Source organism: Homarus americanus, unplaced genomic scaffold (genome assembly GCF_018991925.1).
Source record: "Homarus americanus isolate GMGI-L3 unplaced genomic scaffold, GMGI_Hamer_2.0 scaffold34360, whole genome shotgun sequence".
Lineage (NCBI taxonomy): Eukaryota > Metazoa > Arthropoda > Malacostraca > Decapoda > Nephropidae > Homarus > Homarus americanus.
In genome coordinates, this window is record NW_024739403.1 from 1703351 (window position 1) to 1721805 (window position 18455).

The window sequence follows — 18455 nt, forward strand, 5'->3', positions numbered from 1 at the left end:
AGCCCAAAAACAGTTAATTGATGTTTCAGAATGAAAATCTCTCTCTCTCTCTCTCTCTCTCTCTCTCTCTCTCTCTCTCTCTCTCTCTCTCTCTCGTCTTGCCCGGCTCTGCAAATTATGGGTCGCGGGATTCGTACCTATTCATTAACCACAGTTATAAACACCCCCCCACAAAAAAAGACTTAATTTTTAATAGAGTTGAACCCTCTTGTCTTGGTCTGGGTTCTGGTGATTTTTGTGACGACATAAATAAAAATTTTGAAACGTCGGAAATGAAAACTGGAGTAAAGATGTTTGGATCGACCGAATTCTGAAAGATACTTTTTTTTTCGAATTACTGGGTAAAATATGCATCTAGTGACAGTAGCGTCTTAGAGTAATTTTGGCTTCATTTTTAAAGTAGAAACACTGAAAACATAATCCGGAGTCTTTTGTTTGTACGTTACTTTCCCGCCTCAATTAAGACAAGAAAACGACTTTATTTTTTTTAAGTGGAAAATATATATTGGCGAAAGTATATCTGAGTAAATGAGACGGACTTATTCAGTTTCTTTGGTATTTTTTTTCCACTGGAGGTCAGAGATGACAGCAACAGTAGCATCATACACAATGGGGACCCAGAGGAGAGTTGTGCAGGCAATGACCTACTTGAAAAAAATGACCACACGACCAAATTTGATTAGCATACTCAAGGTGTGGCCTAACCAGAGCAGTGTACAGAGCCTTGAATATACAGTAGGTGCATCCAGATGAACAAATGTTCTTCTAATAATGCCCACAGACTGTGTGTTCCTTTGTTTCACTCTAACAGCTCATGATGTATCACTTCCACCCACTTACCAAATTACTATATATCAACTATACTCTACTGTAAAAATGTGTATATATTTATAATATAAATGTAAAAAACTATAAAAAAGTTATAAACGTGTTAACATTGTATTATGTATTTACTAACACCATGTTACATGTAGTAATTCAGATGATAATAAATGTTTTAAATTAATTCCTTGAGGTAAATGTACAGCACTTTAGTATGTATATACATAACAGGTGTCACTAAGAGGGCTCAGACTCACTTGGCTAAATAAACTGTTTCAGTATCACTATCAGTCTCAAGGGTTGTACTGTACTTGTTTTCTAAGATTTAACTGTCGGTTCATGTTTGTTTAGGTGGAGATGATAAAATTCTTTGTGAAACTGTTACTACGTAATATATTTATTAGTGGCGCTTAGTTCTGTGGGAAGCTTGAAGTTATTAGCCAGGGATAACCTTGATAGATATAACATTAATGGGAAGAATGTCATTATTATTAAAAAAAATGTCTTGTGATAGAAGCAAATTATTAAAAAAAACAGTAAATTAAAACATGCATATCTGAAATTTTAAAAGCTGTCCTGGGTTTAAGAATAGATATCTTGATTTTTTAAACGCTGCCTGTAGTGTAGTGTAGTGTAGAAGCTGAGACCTAATGAACAGTGTTTGAAGACCCTGGCCGTTAAAGCATCTAAATACGCGACACTAACAATTCTTTAAAGAGGTGCAAATAACCCATACTATGTTTAGGAAAAACTTCAAGAGAAATACTTGAAATGTGCAGAAAAAGAAAAGTGAGATACTTTGATCATATAATTAGGGATGGGGGGATAATAACAGAAATATTAATGGGCAAAGCTAAGGGTAGGAGGGCCAGGGTGAAGGCAGAGACTAGGATGGATGAATGACAATAAAAACTGGGTTCCCAGTGAGATACGAAACCTTGGAGGATTGGTAAAAACAGCCCGAGAACGTTTAGAGTGGAGGACTGTGGTCGCCAACCCTCAGATACGAGGAAGGTACTCTGATTGATTGAAATAACCTGTACAATTGTACTACCTCACACCAAAAGTTGTTACTGTGTCTTTATATTAATAAAATTCCTTACAACATGGTCTGTGTTACGTTGTTAGTGTTACGAACTCGGGTATAACAATGCGTATACTACAGTCAGTCGACATGATATATTAATTAATTTTTTAGTGTGCAAGTGTAAGTCAGAGTATTACCAAGTACGATTGAAAGAAGACAGTTGTAATCAAATGTAAAGATGTCCTAACATAAGCAGGGTTGAATACCATAAGGATAAGTAAGTAAACGTTAATATGTTTAATTATTAGTACAAGCGTAAATTCGTTTCGGTACGTTAATGTGAGAATAATTACACTGAAGTATATTCCTCCCTGGGGAAATCAAGATGTGAGGTTACAAAGCCAGGAGTGTATGTAATAGCGTCACTTGTCTTCTAGATTTAATACTGATTGTTTTTACATATGACTGACGCACTGAACGCAGGCCTGAAATCGTTGTTCAGAAAAGACACAAGTAATTTAGTGGTTGTAAGTAGGTGTAAGCACACCGCAGTCATCACGAGGAAAGTTTCCGAGGAAGTGGAAACGAAGTTATAGAAGTTGTGTGAGTGATGACTTTGCCGGCCACTACCAACACTGCCTGACTGCCACCACTGCCTCCTTCCTCCATCATCTTCCTTCACGCCAGGGTTGGGGGAGGGGAAGAACCAGGGCCCATGGCCAAGGACTAGCTATCGATGAACACAGGGTTAGCTGGGGAGGGTTGGCATCGGGGACTAGGGTCAGCTAGGGAGGGTAGGCATCAGGAACTAGAGCCAGCTGAGGAGGGACTGGCCGGGGAAGCAGTAGTCGCAAACCGCAGAGGTGAAGATTTGTCAAAGGATAGAGAAGTAGTAAGCACTAAATGCTGGTCAAGGTGGGTCAGCTGACAAGAGCCCAGGGGGAGAGTTAAGCAAAAAAAATGGCAAGCAGGGCTTGAGGCAGACACACGGAGGAAGGAGGGGAGGGGTGTGGGTGGAAGCACAAAAACAGAGTGCTGGAGGAGGAGGCAGATGAGAGGGATAAGAGTCTCACTCACCGACGTCTCCCACACTCCCCCTCTCTTCACTCTCGTATCCCATTTATTACTATTATTTGCATTTTTTCTAAGTCCTTTCCCAATTCAGTGTATTTTTAAGTATACAATTTACAAATCCCATTTTTATAGTATTTGATATACCAAATAAATGATTACAATATCTGATAACATACAGGTAGAACGCACCTAGTTATACACGAGGGCCACTAAATCAGTACAGTTTGCTGATAAGTACAAACAAACTTTTCATAATGTAACCATTCAGCTGTTGATACTTCAAGTGGTAATACTACATCACTTGGGGAGGACGTACAAATACTCAGATTGTATCTTAATTTGATAAATGTATACGGCGGAGAGAAAAACGTTGAAGTCGGGATGTTTGGATCCCAAGCACCCATGAAATTCGAGTGCCTGATGGTGTCGCCAGCTGGTAGGTCTGACCACCTCGTTTTCTTTCTCATTGGAGGTTGCATCATGCTGGGTAACTCGACTAAAGACCAGTCTAATTAACTAACAATAAATGTGCTTTTCTTGAAGAGCGTTGATGATTTACATAAAATTATATTTATGATTTGGGATTTAATATCTTTCCATATTCACAAGAAGGGTAGTATTAATATATAATTTCAATGTAAGCCTTCTGTAAAATGAACGAATTCTAGGAATATACAATTAATGGGTATTTATTGAGAAAAGTCATCATAGGAGTTAACATTTGTTGAACGTGGGCAGTTAGTTGCCTCCATTTATAACAGGTACAGTGGCCTGACGTTTTATGAGATGTGGCACCACTGTTTGTTTATATCGCAGTAAAACTGGCAGAGTGGGCAGAACTACCCTCCCTATTGTAACCAAACCGAGGATGTTAAACAAGCAGTCCCTCCCCTAATCTGCGAATTCTTACATTTCCTGCATGGTTGTAGTTTTAATAAAGATTACCAAGTAGAACGTCGTTGGCTCCTATCTGTTGTCTGGTGGTGCCACATCTCACTTAACACGTCAGCCACTGTACCCGTTACAAATGGAGGCAACTGTACATAAAGTGTGTAGTGATTACCAAGAGTACTCGAACTAACCAAAGAGACCTGAAGAAAACCAACAAGAGATATTTTAAGTGTGTAATACTGATTAGGATTTTTTTTTTCTGGGGCTTCCATCTTCAACATATCCTTAATTGAGTCACGGTTTTGTGCTCCGTTGATTGAGACTTTGCAACAATGATTATTTGACAGATCACGATTTGTTATATTTTTGTAACTTGTAATTGTTTGACGATAAATATTATACGTCGTGTCACAGAACAGCTGGCTTGTATCCTTTCCGTTCTCTTGGGTGACACTGTCCTGCAAATCTTCATCGTGTTAAGTTATGAGAAAGAGGAAGAAAAAGAGTTTATGCTACATTTCACCCCACAAGAGCCTGTGTGTGTTGGAGAAGGCTCACGGACACATGTAAAACAGTATGCTCATCCTGGTTCAAAAAGAGCCCTTGAAACTTATTTCAGACAATTATCTCTTAAACTTTAACTTAAGTACCGCAACTTCTCCAGACATGGCCAAGTGTGTCGGCTCTGATAAACACACTATCAACAATTTGCATTAACGCGATACCACCAACCGGTTGTCCGGTTCTCGTACCCTGGACACTTAAGTTGCCAGTCCAAGTTTTCGGCAGCATGAAATCATGGTGGACGCCCGTCATATTTCTCTGACCCGCCACTATCGTGGCCATGAATATGTAATGATGCTCGCCTCATCTTGAAGATAGAATCAGGCATGACGGAGGTTGGATTAACAGGGCTCAGGCGTCAGGCTCGACTAGCTGGCCAGGCTGTGCACATTCATGTACAAGAGTGCGTGTGTAATATATATATATATATATATATATATATATATATATATATATATATATATATATATATATATATATATATATATATATATATACTATGGATGGTGTATGTACAAGTTCTTTTACACATATAGATGTAAACTCGAGGCCAACAAACACGCTTACAATACTTTAACTACATTCCAAAATACACACACACACACAATAGGTTTGACCAGTATGTGTGTGTTAATATTTTCAGTGGGTAAACAGACACCGCAGTACATAATAAATCAGTTACTAGATTTAACTTATTCCTTTCAGTTTTGACCTTGATATCTGACACAAACTTGAATTCCGTGTTCTGCTCCTCGACTAGTAATGATACATACACGTGGTCACCATAATATGTAAGTACAAAAGGAAAAGGACAAGCTTAAGTTTGTGGACACCCAGATGGCCGAGCAGACCCGTACTATACAGTAGTATTTCTTTTCAAACCTGACTTATGAAAAGTTGTCACAAACAACTTTTGCCTTCTCTCGGCAGGACTCTAGTAGTGAACCAGCCAGCAGCACAACAAACAAAAAATCATCTGAAATAACAATAATAAAGCACGTCAAAGTAAATTGTAAAGTGTTGGCGTTTAATGGGAACCCGTAAAACGTTCAACGAACACAGCATAGTACCTCCCTCACTAGTCGCCATCATCAATCGCGCCATATTTGTACTCCATCAAGAAGTCCATTAGAGGATGAAAGCTTCCACTTACCTACCTACCCAGCCGCTTTTACTGCCCTTTGCCCTTCGAAAGCACCCCCTTGAACCTCTCCACAGTACTGATACAGTCGCTGATACTGTCATTAGTCGTTACTGTGCCCTTCTACGTCATCTCCATATACTCGTGTCCAAGAGGTTGGTTGTTGTGTAGCGAACAGTTTGAATGATTAGTTAAGTGGATTGCCATCACCACTTTAGAGCAACGTCTGAGCTCGTTAATAGCAACTTGAGAAACAGTTACTCAACCCTTCTTTATTTTCGTGCTAGCACGACTCAACACATGCACAAGATATTTTGGAGTCAAGCGCTCCGTCGTATCCATGGCCTATCATTTATATGAATATCTCTTGAATGGATGGTTAGATTTAATAGATTTTCTTGAAGACTGGTAGGCCCACCCTAACCAAGGGATTATTATAACCAGGGGAAGGAGAGCGTTCCATCCAGTACATGCATTCGACTTCACGAAAGCATACACGCTATCTGTTTTTCTTCTTCAAGTTAAATTTATATTTAAGGAATTTTCTTTTCCTTCAAAATTAGAAACCATGTGGCTTCCACAATGAGCGCAAAGATTAACCACCATGATGTAGTAATCACCATTCTGTTGAGATAATTTTAACGTGAAATTTCTTGACTGTTAAGCCGACTGAAACCACTTACTATGAGCTAAACGCAAATGTTAACCGAAAGAATAACCATAGTCTAAAAGTCTTCGGTGACATTGGAGTCTTTTAATCGGATCTCGTAGTTGTCACCAAGATACATATACTTGTTAAGTTTCGAGACTGGACAGTCAATATCAGTGCAAAAATTACGTCGCTCCTACTGACCGTACAGTATGACGACGGTAATATGTGTGTTTTCCACATTGAGGCAAGGCATAAAAACGTATAGTGTTTATAGGGTGTCCCAGAAAAATGTCCCTGTCTCCCTTCCTCCTTGCCTGCTCCCTGAGACACTGAGTTGGAGGGAGGCAGGGAGCAGACATGGAGTGAGAGGGACAGGGACATTTTTCTGGGACACCCTGTAGGCATACGACCAGCGTAGCACTGATGATTCTAATGACAAATTCTTCGTCAACCTTGTTCTAATTTTGCATCTCCATGTTACAGACCCAACGTATGCGGCTCCCGTCACCGGAGTTTCTGCTGTCCGGGCTGGCAACAGAAGCCTGGCAACAACCTTTGTATTATACGTGAGTATTCCAATATGGTTTTATATTGTGTACTTCCATGTCATTTAAGTTATTAGTGATCTGTGTTAACCTTTAAACTGTCCATAGTTGGTTTTGATAGTTCTTTTAGGTAAATCACAATACAGTACTTATCTTTAATTTAACTAAACAGTATTTAATGTTTTATGTGAATGCTTCGCACAAGTCAAAACCGACATTTACGTCGTATACTAAAGAGAAGTGTAGCATTTTTATATCTCTTGCAACTGTTTGTGTATCATTTTTGTGTAAGCTGCATATCAGGCTACCAAACATCAAGTGTTTTGTTCTGTGTTGACGAAAATTGACACCGTGGTGAGAGCTGCCAACGCTGGCCTTGGTGAATGTCAGCAGGTTACCATGGCCACAACCAACACAAAGTCTGATATAATACTCCATTGTAAGAAGTTTGGATGATTAATGACATAGTAAGCTGATAAATTTAAAGCACTGCCAACCGATGAGCTTAGTAATTGTTTATTTCAAACCACGTCACTAAAATATAAGTTAAATGAAGTGCTACAGTTTGCTAAAAATAGCGATGTGACAGTCTGGGAACACTGTTCTCACCAGTATTTCAGTATATTATTATGACAACTTAAAGATTTACTACAACAAACGTAACATCTATAAAGTTGAACAACTGCTCTTGAAATTCCAACCCTGGTTTCCTTCTTTGCTAGGGAGGGGAACCAAAGAAACAGGATAAATATGACATATAACTTGTAAAATATGCAAGATTCCATGCCAACTCTTGCTCTCTTTTCCGGTGGTTGAGTACTTAACAGCAGGCTTGGCTGTGCTGTTAGTGTATAAAGAAACACCGAATAAATTGTATTTCTCTTGATGAATACATCCATTATGTAACAAAAGTTGACATCATGTTCTACAGTATATACAGAATTACCGTTACATACTGACAAACGTTAAGGTAATTATAGTATCCAGTGAATCTTTCTGAAGGCAAGTTTGTTTATGTAACATTTGAAGAAGCGACCATGGTGATTGTAGAATATCGAATTTGTGAAACATGAACGAAAATGTTATAAAGTAAATTCCACAGGTGTTGTAGTCAAGCATGTTAACAGTGGAAGGCTTATAAACTTCTCAGATAAAATGACGTTTCTAAAACTTAATTTTCTTCCATTGTGTCCACCATATTGCAAAATGGTGGTAAATGGTGGCCATTTTTCATCTGTAAATATCAGAAATCATATCTGTATAATAAAAAAAATCCCTGGAAATCGGACGGCTCTAACCTCCTTTTATAACAAGAAATAAATCGATCCCCACAAATTGGTCGCCATTTTGAAAAATAAAATGGTGTCAGTTTAAATTTAACTTATTGGCAAAGTGTCATCATGGGTTTTATGTTATTTCAGACAAATTTAGCATTTTTGAATACGTGACACAATTTCCCCATTAAAATCCCACAGGACTTTACATCACGACACAGGCTCCTGCACCATTGGCCAAAATTCAGTTCATATGCAAAAAATACCATACCAAAATTCAGCTCTATGTTAAAAACTGGTCGGGCTCAGGGGTTCACTTTTGGTTGGGGGCTTGGCTACTTGAGGGCTGACACCCCCCCTCCCCCACCCTCCTCCTAATTCAGATGTGTTTTTAATGAGGGGGTGCTTGTATTTGGGGTTGGGGCCGACCACTAGGGTTAAATCTTCAAAATTCCACTTCAGGGACACTTCTAGGGAGGATGGCATCTTCAGGCCAAATTTCAGCTCTTATCTTCAAAATTGTAACCATAGATAATGAGCACACACACACAGTCTGTTTTTCCGTTTGCCATATGTTCGTCCTTGGAAAGCAGCTTCGATGCTAAACTTTCGATATGCTAGATTATGAAATGGCAATTTGATATTTAGTATACTTTCTCAAGTCAAGTGAAGATTCTAAATTGCTGTATATTCTACTTCACTGGTGCATAAACCATTTGCCAGAAGCATGTACAATGGCATCCTTCATTGTCATTCATGGACTAGTAGTTTTCAGTGTTATCATTGGCCAGCATAACCTTACAACCCACTACCTCGCTCGTCCCGTGGCTATCACCTATACAACATCCAGACCCCGGTGTCACTGCCATTGTTTTGTATAGTACTGAGGATGCCAAGACACGCACTGATACGTGAGATGGAGTACGTGAATGGGTGATGACTTGCCAACCGCCACCCAGCCGCACTTAAACCTTCTTTCACCTACCTACTTCATACAACTCATGCTTGCCACCCCGCTACATGTACTTTGTATGTTATTGATAATTTCAAAGTCAATCTCAAACTGATATGATAGAGTGAAATTAGAATCATAAATAGTTGTCAATAATAATACACGAAATGCCAGACGCCCGGCAACCCCATCCGATACAAGGCTATACACAACCCACCATAATTTTGGCTTGCAGTGTGTGGCTTATAAGGCAAAATTGTAGAGGGTGGCCAGAGATTATGCGCTGCCCCTCTCCTTTAGCATACCAGCATGGGCAGGGGAGACTGCACGCTTGTTTTGCATCCTCAGTGACCGCATCAGTGTATGTGTGTGTGTGTGTGTGTGTGTGTGTGTATGCGCAGTTTTAGCAATTTTTTCTCACGCATCCACTATGTCCGATTAGGAGGTGGGTGTACGAAATGACTAAAATTCTCAAGCTGAAAATGTACGAGTAATTTTGCAGTTTAGAAACACCGACAACTGTACGTCATTTTTAGCCTTTCTAAACTGGCGTTTATTTTACTCTCTTTCCTCAATTAAACTCATAAACTTCATTCATTGATACATATCAGGGATTTTATGCATTCTCTTTGTGATTCTTCGCTCATTTTTTGTTGTTGTCCAAATCAAGACTTGTTATCGTTTCTGACTGGTCGTGTTTGTGGTTGGCCTGTCTTCTTAGCTGTTATTATTTTAGTGTTATTGTGTTTACTCTCTTCATGCTTATTATTTTGTTAAAAAAAAGTGCGTGTGGGAGGTGGAAGGCGTCTTCATGGCTACTCTCTTCTTGTGTGCCTGACTTTGCATTTACCTGTATTCGCTTTTTGCATGTCGGTATTCATGAATTTATGTTTGTGCTTTATTGTTTTGATCTCGGTACCTCCCTAGACTTTTCCAGGCCTTATAATTGTTCTTGTTAACGTCGCTTGAATGTTTTAAGGCCTTGGAATATATAATTAGTTAAACTTTCCTCCCAAACCAGAAAACTCACTGAAAAAATATAATCTATTAATTATATCGCAAAGCTTCGTTTCCATTGGACAGTCGTAGGAACACATATACGAACGAATGCTTACAAGGATGGTTAAGAATTGGTGTTTGGTTGCGTTAAACCACAGAAATACATAATTATTACAGCTTTAAGGTTCGTTCTGTATCACATAATATATAAAACTTACTTAGATATTTTATATAGAAGTAATTGAAAATGAAAATTTACAGTGAATTTGTAAACTGTTCTTTAATTCGGAGAGGAATGTTTTAAGAATGTCATTTGAAAATATCTTTTAAATATTGTTTTAGTGTTAACATTATTTTGTTTTATTATTATTATTACTTTTATTGTTGTTTTTCGTGTGGTGTTTTGTCTATTACTGTCGTTTTTACCAGATTTTCTTTCAAGTTCAAACGAAATCAACATTGTAATTAACTATTTGTTCGAAGACTTATTATTATTATTATTATTATTATTATTATTGAATTTATCATAAAGTTTTAAGTGCCAGTGTTGACAGCATATGCATACAATATATGAATTTATATGTGCATTGTACGAAAATTTTAGAATTTCTTAAATATACAAACACAAGGGTAAACATTAAAATTAATTTATAAATATTTAAAAAAAATTTTTGTAATCATGACCGTTGTATATTTCCCATACTTTTTTCTTCGTTTTTAAGTGTTTTTTTAGATACTGTAATAATATTCTTTTATTAACAGCACCGGTTAAGATACCCGACGTTGTTGGCCAAAATATTCCAGCGAGTGTATCCTACCGTACCCACCCCAAGTCGTGAGGGCACCACATGTACCTTACAAATTTATAGCAAGTCGGGTTATTATTTGGACGGTATCTCAGGGTGGCCAGACTCGAGAAATGTTGAGAAAAGGAATAAACTTCAGTCTTTCCCCCGAGAAATTTAAAATAAGGGGTTTGATGCTTACTGCTCTCTGAAAACTGATTTTGAAAAAGAAATCCAGGACAGAAAATTCACGAATTGATGTCTGTCAATGTGTGTTTAGTGTGTACCTGCATAGGACAATACAGCACTGTACTATTGCTGTGTGAAGTACAGTACAGTATGTGTCACGACATCCTGACTATTTTTCCTTTAACTTTTTAAAAATCTTCTTGCATTATATAATCGAATCTTTTGGTTGAATTACCGTGAAATTCATCACAGTATACAGTACATTACTTTTCAAAGAAGAGATAAGAATATCCAGCGAAGCGTTGTCGTGTTAATACAATTTCTCTCGTAATTTTACTTAGATACGGACGTATGACTTTTCCTTGGTGAGGATGCAATATATATATATTTTTAATTACAACTAAATAAAAGCTTCGAAAAAATAAGTACTGTACGATAAACAGGTACAGTACCCATAAAATTAAATCACGGAAAATACCAGTACTAGGCACCGTCTTTTCCAATCGAGTGCAATCTGTATTTCGTGAAGAACCTCACAAATATGAAAATATGCCAGACAAAATGGAATGAAAAAGACTACGTCCAATAACTTGTGAGCGTTGTGTGTATTATATATATATATATATATATATATATATATATATATATATATATATATATATATATATATATATATATATATATATATATATATATATATATGTGTGTGTGTGTGTGTGTGTTTGTGTTTGTGTGTGTGTGTTGCTTCACTCTCTTTTACAGGCACTTTAACGGCAATGTTCGGTAGATTTGGTATCCTGTGTACCGCCGGCAAGGCAATGGGGTGGTAACACGGTGAACGGAAATAAAGTCATAGGAAAAAAAATCACCGAAAAAAAGTCATATTTCATTTATATGTTGAGAAAAGGACAATTAAGGTAATAAAATAAGTAAAAGTTCGGTTAAATTAAGTTAGGTTCGGTTAGATTAAGTTAGGTTAGGTTATGACTTTTATCTGTGACCTTTTTTTACTGACGCTTTTCGTCTGGATTCGGTAACACTCGTCTTGACCATGGTGCCCACTGTTTCTGTGTGGTTGTTGGGCACTCTAGAATAACCCGTTATAGTAGCTACCTCCTTTCCTTAAAGAGTCAAATTGTGGAATGCTCTGCCTTCTGTGTTTCCATCCTTTTACAATCTGTCTCACTTTAAAAAGCTGGTCATCAGGCATCTTCGAGATGTAAATTAACATAAGTACTCTTTTTCCTCATTTAGTTTTTATTTTGCTTCCCTCCCCCACCAGGCCCCGTTGGGTGTCGGTAATTTTTTTTTTATACGATAAGGATGACTGACTTAAAGTTAAGGTTCATTATCAATTCAATAATTATATATTTATCGACAAGACAACATATGTCAGTTTCTGTCCTCTTGTTTCACCTTAATACAACCCATGATGTACTGCTTCCCTCCCTTTTCATATTAATGTATAGCAACTCCACTGTAAAATATGTATATACTTATAATATAAATGTAAAAATAAATAAATAAAAATAAAATAAATAACGAAGTGATAACCGTGGTAACATTCTAATTGTTCTTACTAACACCATGTTAGTGTACTTTTCCAGATGATACTAAATGTTACGTAATACTGTACTTTCTTGCGATAAATGTACAGTATACAGTATATCAGGTGCCAATAAGGGAGCTCAGGCTCTTTATTGGCTCAGCCATGTCAATATTGTTATTATTATCGGCTCTGTATCTGTATTTTTCTGGCTAAATAAACTGTTTCAATATCAATATAATTACGTGGTGGTGTGGGAGGGGTATAGGAATAGATCCTCCCAGGGTAAGGACGTGTCTGGCCAGCCTCCGCGCTCCCAGGGTCCTCCTACGAAATCATCCAAGTGGAAATCCTACTTAGCTAAACCCGTAAGCCAAGATAAAGGCACAGTAATGATCTTACAATATATATTAATGGTACACCTTGAAGGGAAGCGTATATATATCCGCAGACGTTGCGTACGGGTAAGGGGGGAGAGGCGTCCTTGGCCCACAATAATTGTCCGTCGTCATAATAAACATGGGGGGCTTGTCGAGGCCACAGCCCTCCTCTCACTTCACGCTATTAGCGTCGAGGTGTACATCAGGAGAGTTACGAGGGGCGACTAAGGAGGTAGGGTTGTCGCTCAAGAGGGTCGTGTCTGGCCCTCCGCCACCGAGGTTGAGAAGGCCAGTAAGTGGTTATGTGGGTCAGGCGGGCACTCTACAACGTCGCCCTTGTGAGGAGGTGTTGTAGACTCATTAGAGGCCATGCCTCCTAGGGGACGACTGCCTCGTCCGGGTTCAGTCTGCGTTTTGTTGGTGTTTCCTAGCCAGGGGAGTTTATGGACCCTGTGTTGTTTTGGTCACACGTGGAAAGACACCTGGCCATATATAGTAAGAGACGTCTGGCTGAAGTTGCGAGACAATGAGAGGGCAGGGGAGGCGACTCCCCACACTGTTTACATCTGTGATTAAAGTCTCAAGCAGAAGAGGTGAGGGTGGAGTGGCCCAGACGTCGAGGGTCCTGCTCCCACGCCTCGCACCCTCCACCACGTCTCCACCATCAACACATCAGCACCTGTGGAAAAGGTTTTGGAGAGAGAGAGAGAGAGAGAGAGAGAGAGAGAGAGAGAGAGAGAGAGAGAGAGCATTGACATTTAAGAAAGACAAGTGGTGTTGGAGAGGTGTGGGAACGACATGAAACAAGAGCTCTTTAAGACAAAACAACACCACGCAACACACGAAGCCTAGTTACACAAATCCTCCTCAAATCAAAGTTAACTTTCATTCAGAAAACCAACCCACTAAGCGATTCATCACCTGAAACAAATATGGGAACAAACAGAAGTGATGAACGGGAAGAACATAAATGGAGCTGAGATAAAGGTGGAAACTAAAACACATCAGTTAGCGAGCGTTATATGAGAGCACATAACAATTATATGAAGCACGAACAGACATGATAAACACAAATATGATAAACACCAGTAATAAAAAGTTTAAGATAGGGATGAAATAGTGATGTAGCATAATAAAATGAAGATAGGAGAGAAGAAAGAGCTAAAATAAAGGATGTTTAGCTAGCGTAACCTGAGAGCGCGGGAGGTACGCACGCCTGTGGGATCGTGTTTACAAACTCTTGAGATCATTCATTTGCTGCTCGACTTGGCCTTGCTTCCCTCCCCCGCCGTCTCGCCTCCTCAATGATTCTGTTGCTTGTTTTGTTTTCTTATATTTGCATAATCTCATGTTGCTTGTAATAAGCGGTTTGGTGTATCGCCTGGTATTTCTGTTCGGTGATATTTACTGATATTAAATTTATCTGCAGATGTAAAATGCTGCCCTTACGTTCAACACGTTTAAACACACACACACACACACACACACACACACACACTTTAAGACAAATCTAAAAATAACAACGCAAGCGCTTTTTAGTTCACCTGTATAATTTTCGGAATATATATATATATATATATATATATATATATATATATATATATATATATATATATATATATATATATATATATATATATATATATATATATATATATAATCGTTGATGTAACTCCCAGCCGATCGCTTGATAGCCACACTAAGGTTCATGTAGCGCAAGTCGATAGCTTGTTGAGTCTGATGATACCACTCCTTGGATACTTGATGCTCAGAGAGAGAAAGGGAGAGGGGGGATTGCATCTTCTCTAGGAAGAGTTCACACTAGTCAGTCCAGAAAGGAAACAGGACATACTAACCAATTTGAGCTGCCTCTCACTGTATGTATACTGTGTAGTGGCCCAAGGTCGAGATTCTCAGAAGTTAGCACATTGAATATTTATCGTAACAGAAGGTATAAAATACGGTATTCTATACCCGTAACAACTTCACTTAACCTCTCAAGACCATTTTGGGTTGATACTTTACAAGAGAATGAAATGCCAGGAAGATTGTCAGTGCTATAAGATTTTTTTTTACGGGGAATAGCCCACCCAGGCACAGGTCATCGACCTACACCACGAAGATGCCGGAAAACCAGCTTTTTGAAGTGAGGCAGATTGTATGAGTATGGAAACTCAGAAGAAGGCAGAGCATTCCACAGTCTGGCTGTTTGAGGAAAGAAGGATTATTCTAGTGTGACCGACATCCACAGAGAAACGGTGGAGTGCACTGCCGGCAAGACGAGTGCTACAAGCCCCACGGCCTTGCCGGCGGTACGCAGGAACCAAATCCACCGAACATTGCCCGTTCAAGTACTGTACCTGTAAAAGAGAGTGAAGCAACATTGCGGCGAAGGGAAAGGGAAGAGAGATTATCAATTAAAGGAGGAGAGTCAATAAGATAAAATGCCGTTGATTCTACCCTATCTTAACAATTTCAGTGCCACAGACAATTCCCGAGATTATGTTATTTATGTTGCGTGTATGTGGAACACGTAGTAAGCCGTTATGGGTAGTTAACGTGTGTGGGTAAGAAAGCTAAACATGTAGAAGCACTAAAAGGGGTTAAGTGATTCGTTTAATATGTGAGTTAAGGTTTAACGAGGATAAACTTCGTCAGCAGTGCTGTCATTGGCTTGTCTATTTTTTCTCCCCATAGCACGTCACTTATACTAATTTTTTACAATAGCATTTGAAATTAAGTATTTTTGTTTAAAAAATATATAGATATAACTACCCTAATTTTGGGGGGAATACGGTATTTTAATACAAATTGTATTTGAAAACGTATTTACCCTTATTTCTCTATTAATATGCCTACCATTCATTGGAAACTTAAATCAGGAAACTACGTCTGGTTCGATATTATTATCAGTGCTAGACACATACTACCATCGATAAGACAACTAATGTATCCTTAACCTGAGAATATTATGAAGCCACTTATTCAGAAACGACAGTGTCAGTACACATATGTTAACAGTAAAACTAATTTCCATATAATGACAAAATGTTATGACTATGTAGAGTAAATTAGTTTTCAATGTTGATATTACAGTATACTCTGCGAGGTAGTTGAAGGAAACAATGGAGCAGTAAGAAATGCGATCGAAATACTTAAATTGAAATGGAACTGAGTAACAGTTACTCTAATGTACGTTAATCTAACGCTTAGTACAGAGCTAATAAGTGAAGATGTTGTTGAAACTAAATCTCGTGCGAACTCTTTCAAGACCTGGCTGTTAATTGTAAACCGGTTAACATTATGTAATGTGAACTTATAAACTTGGAGGTTCGGAGAACAGTCATGTTCTCCGACACCTGCAACGAAACAAAAGTCTACGGACTTTAGTCATATACCCTAATAACTGAATGTGCAAGAATTATCACGCTTGTTTTAGTTCTGCTAAAAAAACAATAAAAGACACCTATACTGAGAGTGTCTAAAACTATATAACATGTTCACTTACCAACTGTTGAGACAAAACTAAGGTGGACAATCATTTGAAAAAAAAAAACTTTATACAGTGTGGTACTATGGAAAAATATAGTATCATCCATATGTAAGCAGTCTTTATGTAACCAACTTTGTAAATTTTGGGATATTATTTTGGTATTTTAGGAAAAGATAATATACCATTTGGTGCATTCTTAGACCTTCAATTACGAGGAATTTCATCGTGCCAATCTTTATGAATAACTCCCCGTTCGTTAAATGATTCCTTGTTGTTTATAAATACATCAGTTATTTACCAATGAAACTTCTGCGTGGGAAAGCAAATATTGCTGCTTCTATAATTTTATAGCTATATATACAGGTCAGCTTTTTACTTTGTAATAACTATTTTTCCCCGCGCTAAATCCTAATTTGAAAAAAAAAGACTGCTTTATATATATTTATTTCTTTATTGGTGGGATACTTATTCTTCCTTTGCCCACTTTGTTGTTTATGATCTCAATTTATTAGCGAGATGTGGTTCTCTTCTAAACCTTCAATGTTCATTGTTGGAATGTTGCAAAGGCATCATTAGTTTCACACTTCCACATAAAATGATCTACCGCCTGGGAAGATATTGGAATAAAGACGAAAGCTAAGGTGCTCCGTTGTTTCCCGGCCTTGATGTGGGTCATTGACCTGTGCCTTGGTGGGCTAATCCCGTAAAAAAAAAAGAAGCTATACCTTATCTAGATTGATGCTAAACCGATTCAACGACTGAGGTCTTTGAGCGTGTATAATAGGTTAGTAATCACACTAATCATCCACAATTGAAAATTAAAGAGAAATACAAGTGTCTCACCGATTAGGTAAAATTTACCGCCAAAGCATTCATTCCTTGTGAAGGAAACGGCGCTACCGGGTATAAATAAAGCCCGAATCACAGTAGCAAAAAAAAAAAAAACAATCACAGTAGCCCGTTTTCTGTCACAGCAATTGATGACGCCATACCATACCGGCCTGTTTGGTGCAAAGACCAATCTTGCGATTGGTGGACATCGTGATTGAATCATGAGTACGTTTGGTGCCCATTTCTCCCGTGCCCGTCGACACGGGAAAGATAACTGATATCACTAGCCAGTCCAAATGGAAAGCACTGGTGCCAGTCTGTATGTTGTTGACATTAGTCAAAGATTCACGTTAGAAATTTAGCCAAATAACAGTGAAGTTCAGTAATGTCATTACTCATAAGACATATGCAAAGTAACACTCTTATTGGAAATGAAAAGATTCAATACAATGATGACATACAGATTTAGAAGATACGCTACTGCACAGAAGGCATGGTTCTGGAGTTGGTTTTACTCTTCTTTCCAAATTCCAAAGTAGTTGCTTTGTTTTGCCGGCCTTCAACACAATACGTTATTTACGGCCACCTAAGGTGACACTCATTTTGTGTGAAATTGGGTTTTAACTAAACCTAACCTTTATGAATAAATAAATAGATGAATAAGTAAGTAAATAAATAAATAAATAAATAAATAAATAAATAAATAAATAAATATTAAACCGGCTTCCCCTCCATAAAGCGTCTATATGAATCGTATGTGGAATCAAAGCCCTCACGGCAAATAATAAGAACTTTTAAAATCATTATTTTTATTCTTTATTATTTACAGTTTATGAACACTAACCTCACCTAATATAACCTAATAATTCCTCACCTAACCTAACCTCCGATATCCTAAGACTGCAATGCTTATCCTAACCTACCCTACCTTAACTTGTGAAAAGGTTAAGAATTGCTTTCAAGTTTATGGATCTCCTCATTTGAACACCGAAAACACTACCATCACATACTTAACATCGAAAACACTACCATCACATACTTAACATCGAAAACACTACCATCACATACTTAACATCGAAAACACTACCATCACATACTATACACCGAAAACACTACCATCACATACTAAACACCACCATCACATAATAAACACCGAAAACACTACCATCACATACAAAACACAGAAAACACTATCACATACCAAACACCGAAAAAACGCTACCATCACATACTAAACAAAAAAACACTACCATCACATACTATACACCGAAAACACTATTATCACATTCT

The 18455-nt window shown here is 38.0% G+C and overlaps 1 protein-coding gene across 1 annotated transcript in view; it reads left to right on the forward strand.

The window, feature by feature from the left end:
• The window catches only part of LOC121874702 (fibrillin-2-like), a 123796-nt gene that overhangs the window by 35806 nt on the left and 69535 nt on the right, over positions 1–18455 (forward strand). Inside the window, exon 2 of the mRNA XM_042378955.1 lies at positions 6655–6737. Within this exon, the coding sequence (XP_042234889.1) occupies positions 6655–6737 (83 nt within the window). The remainder of the gene's footprint in view (positions 1–6654; positions 6738–18455) is intronic.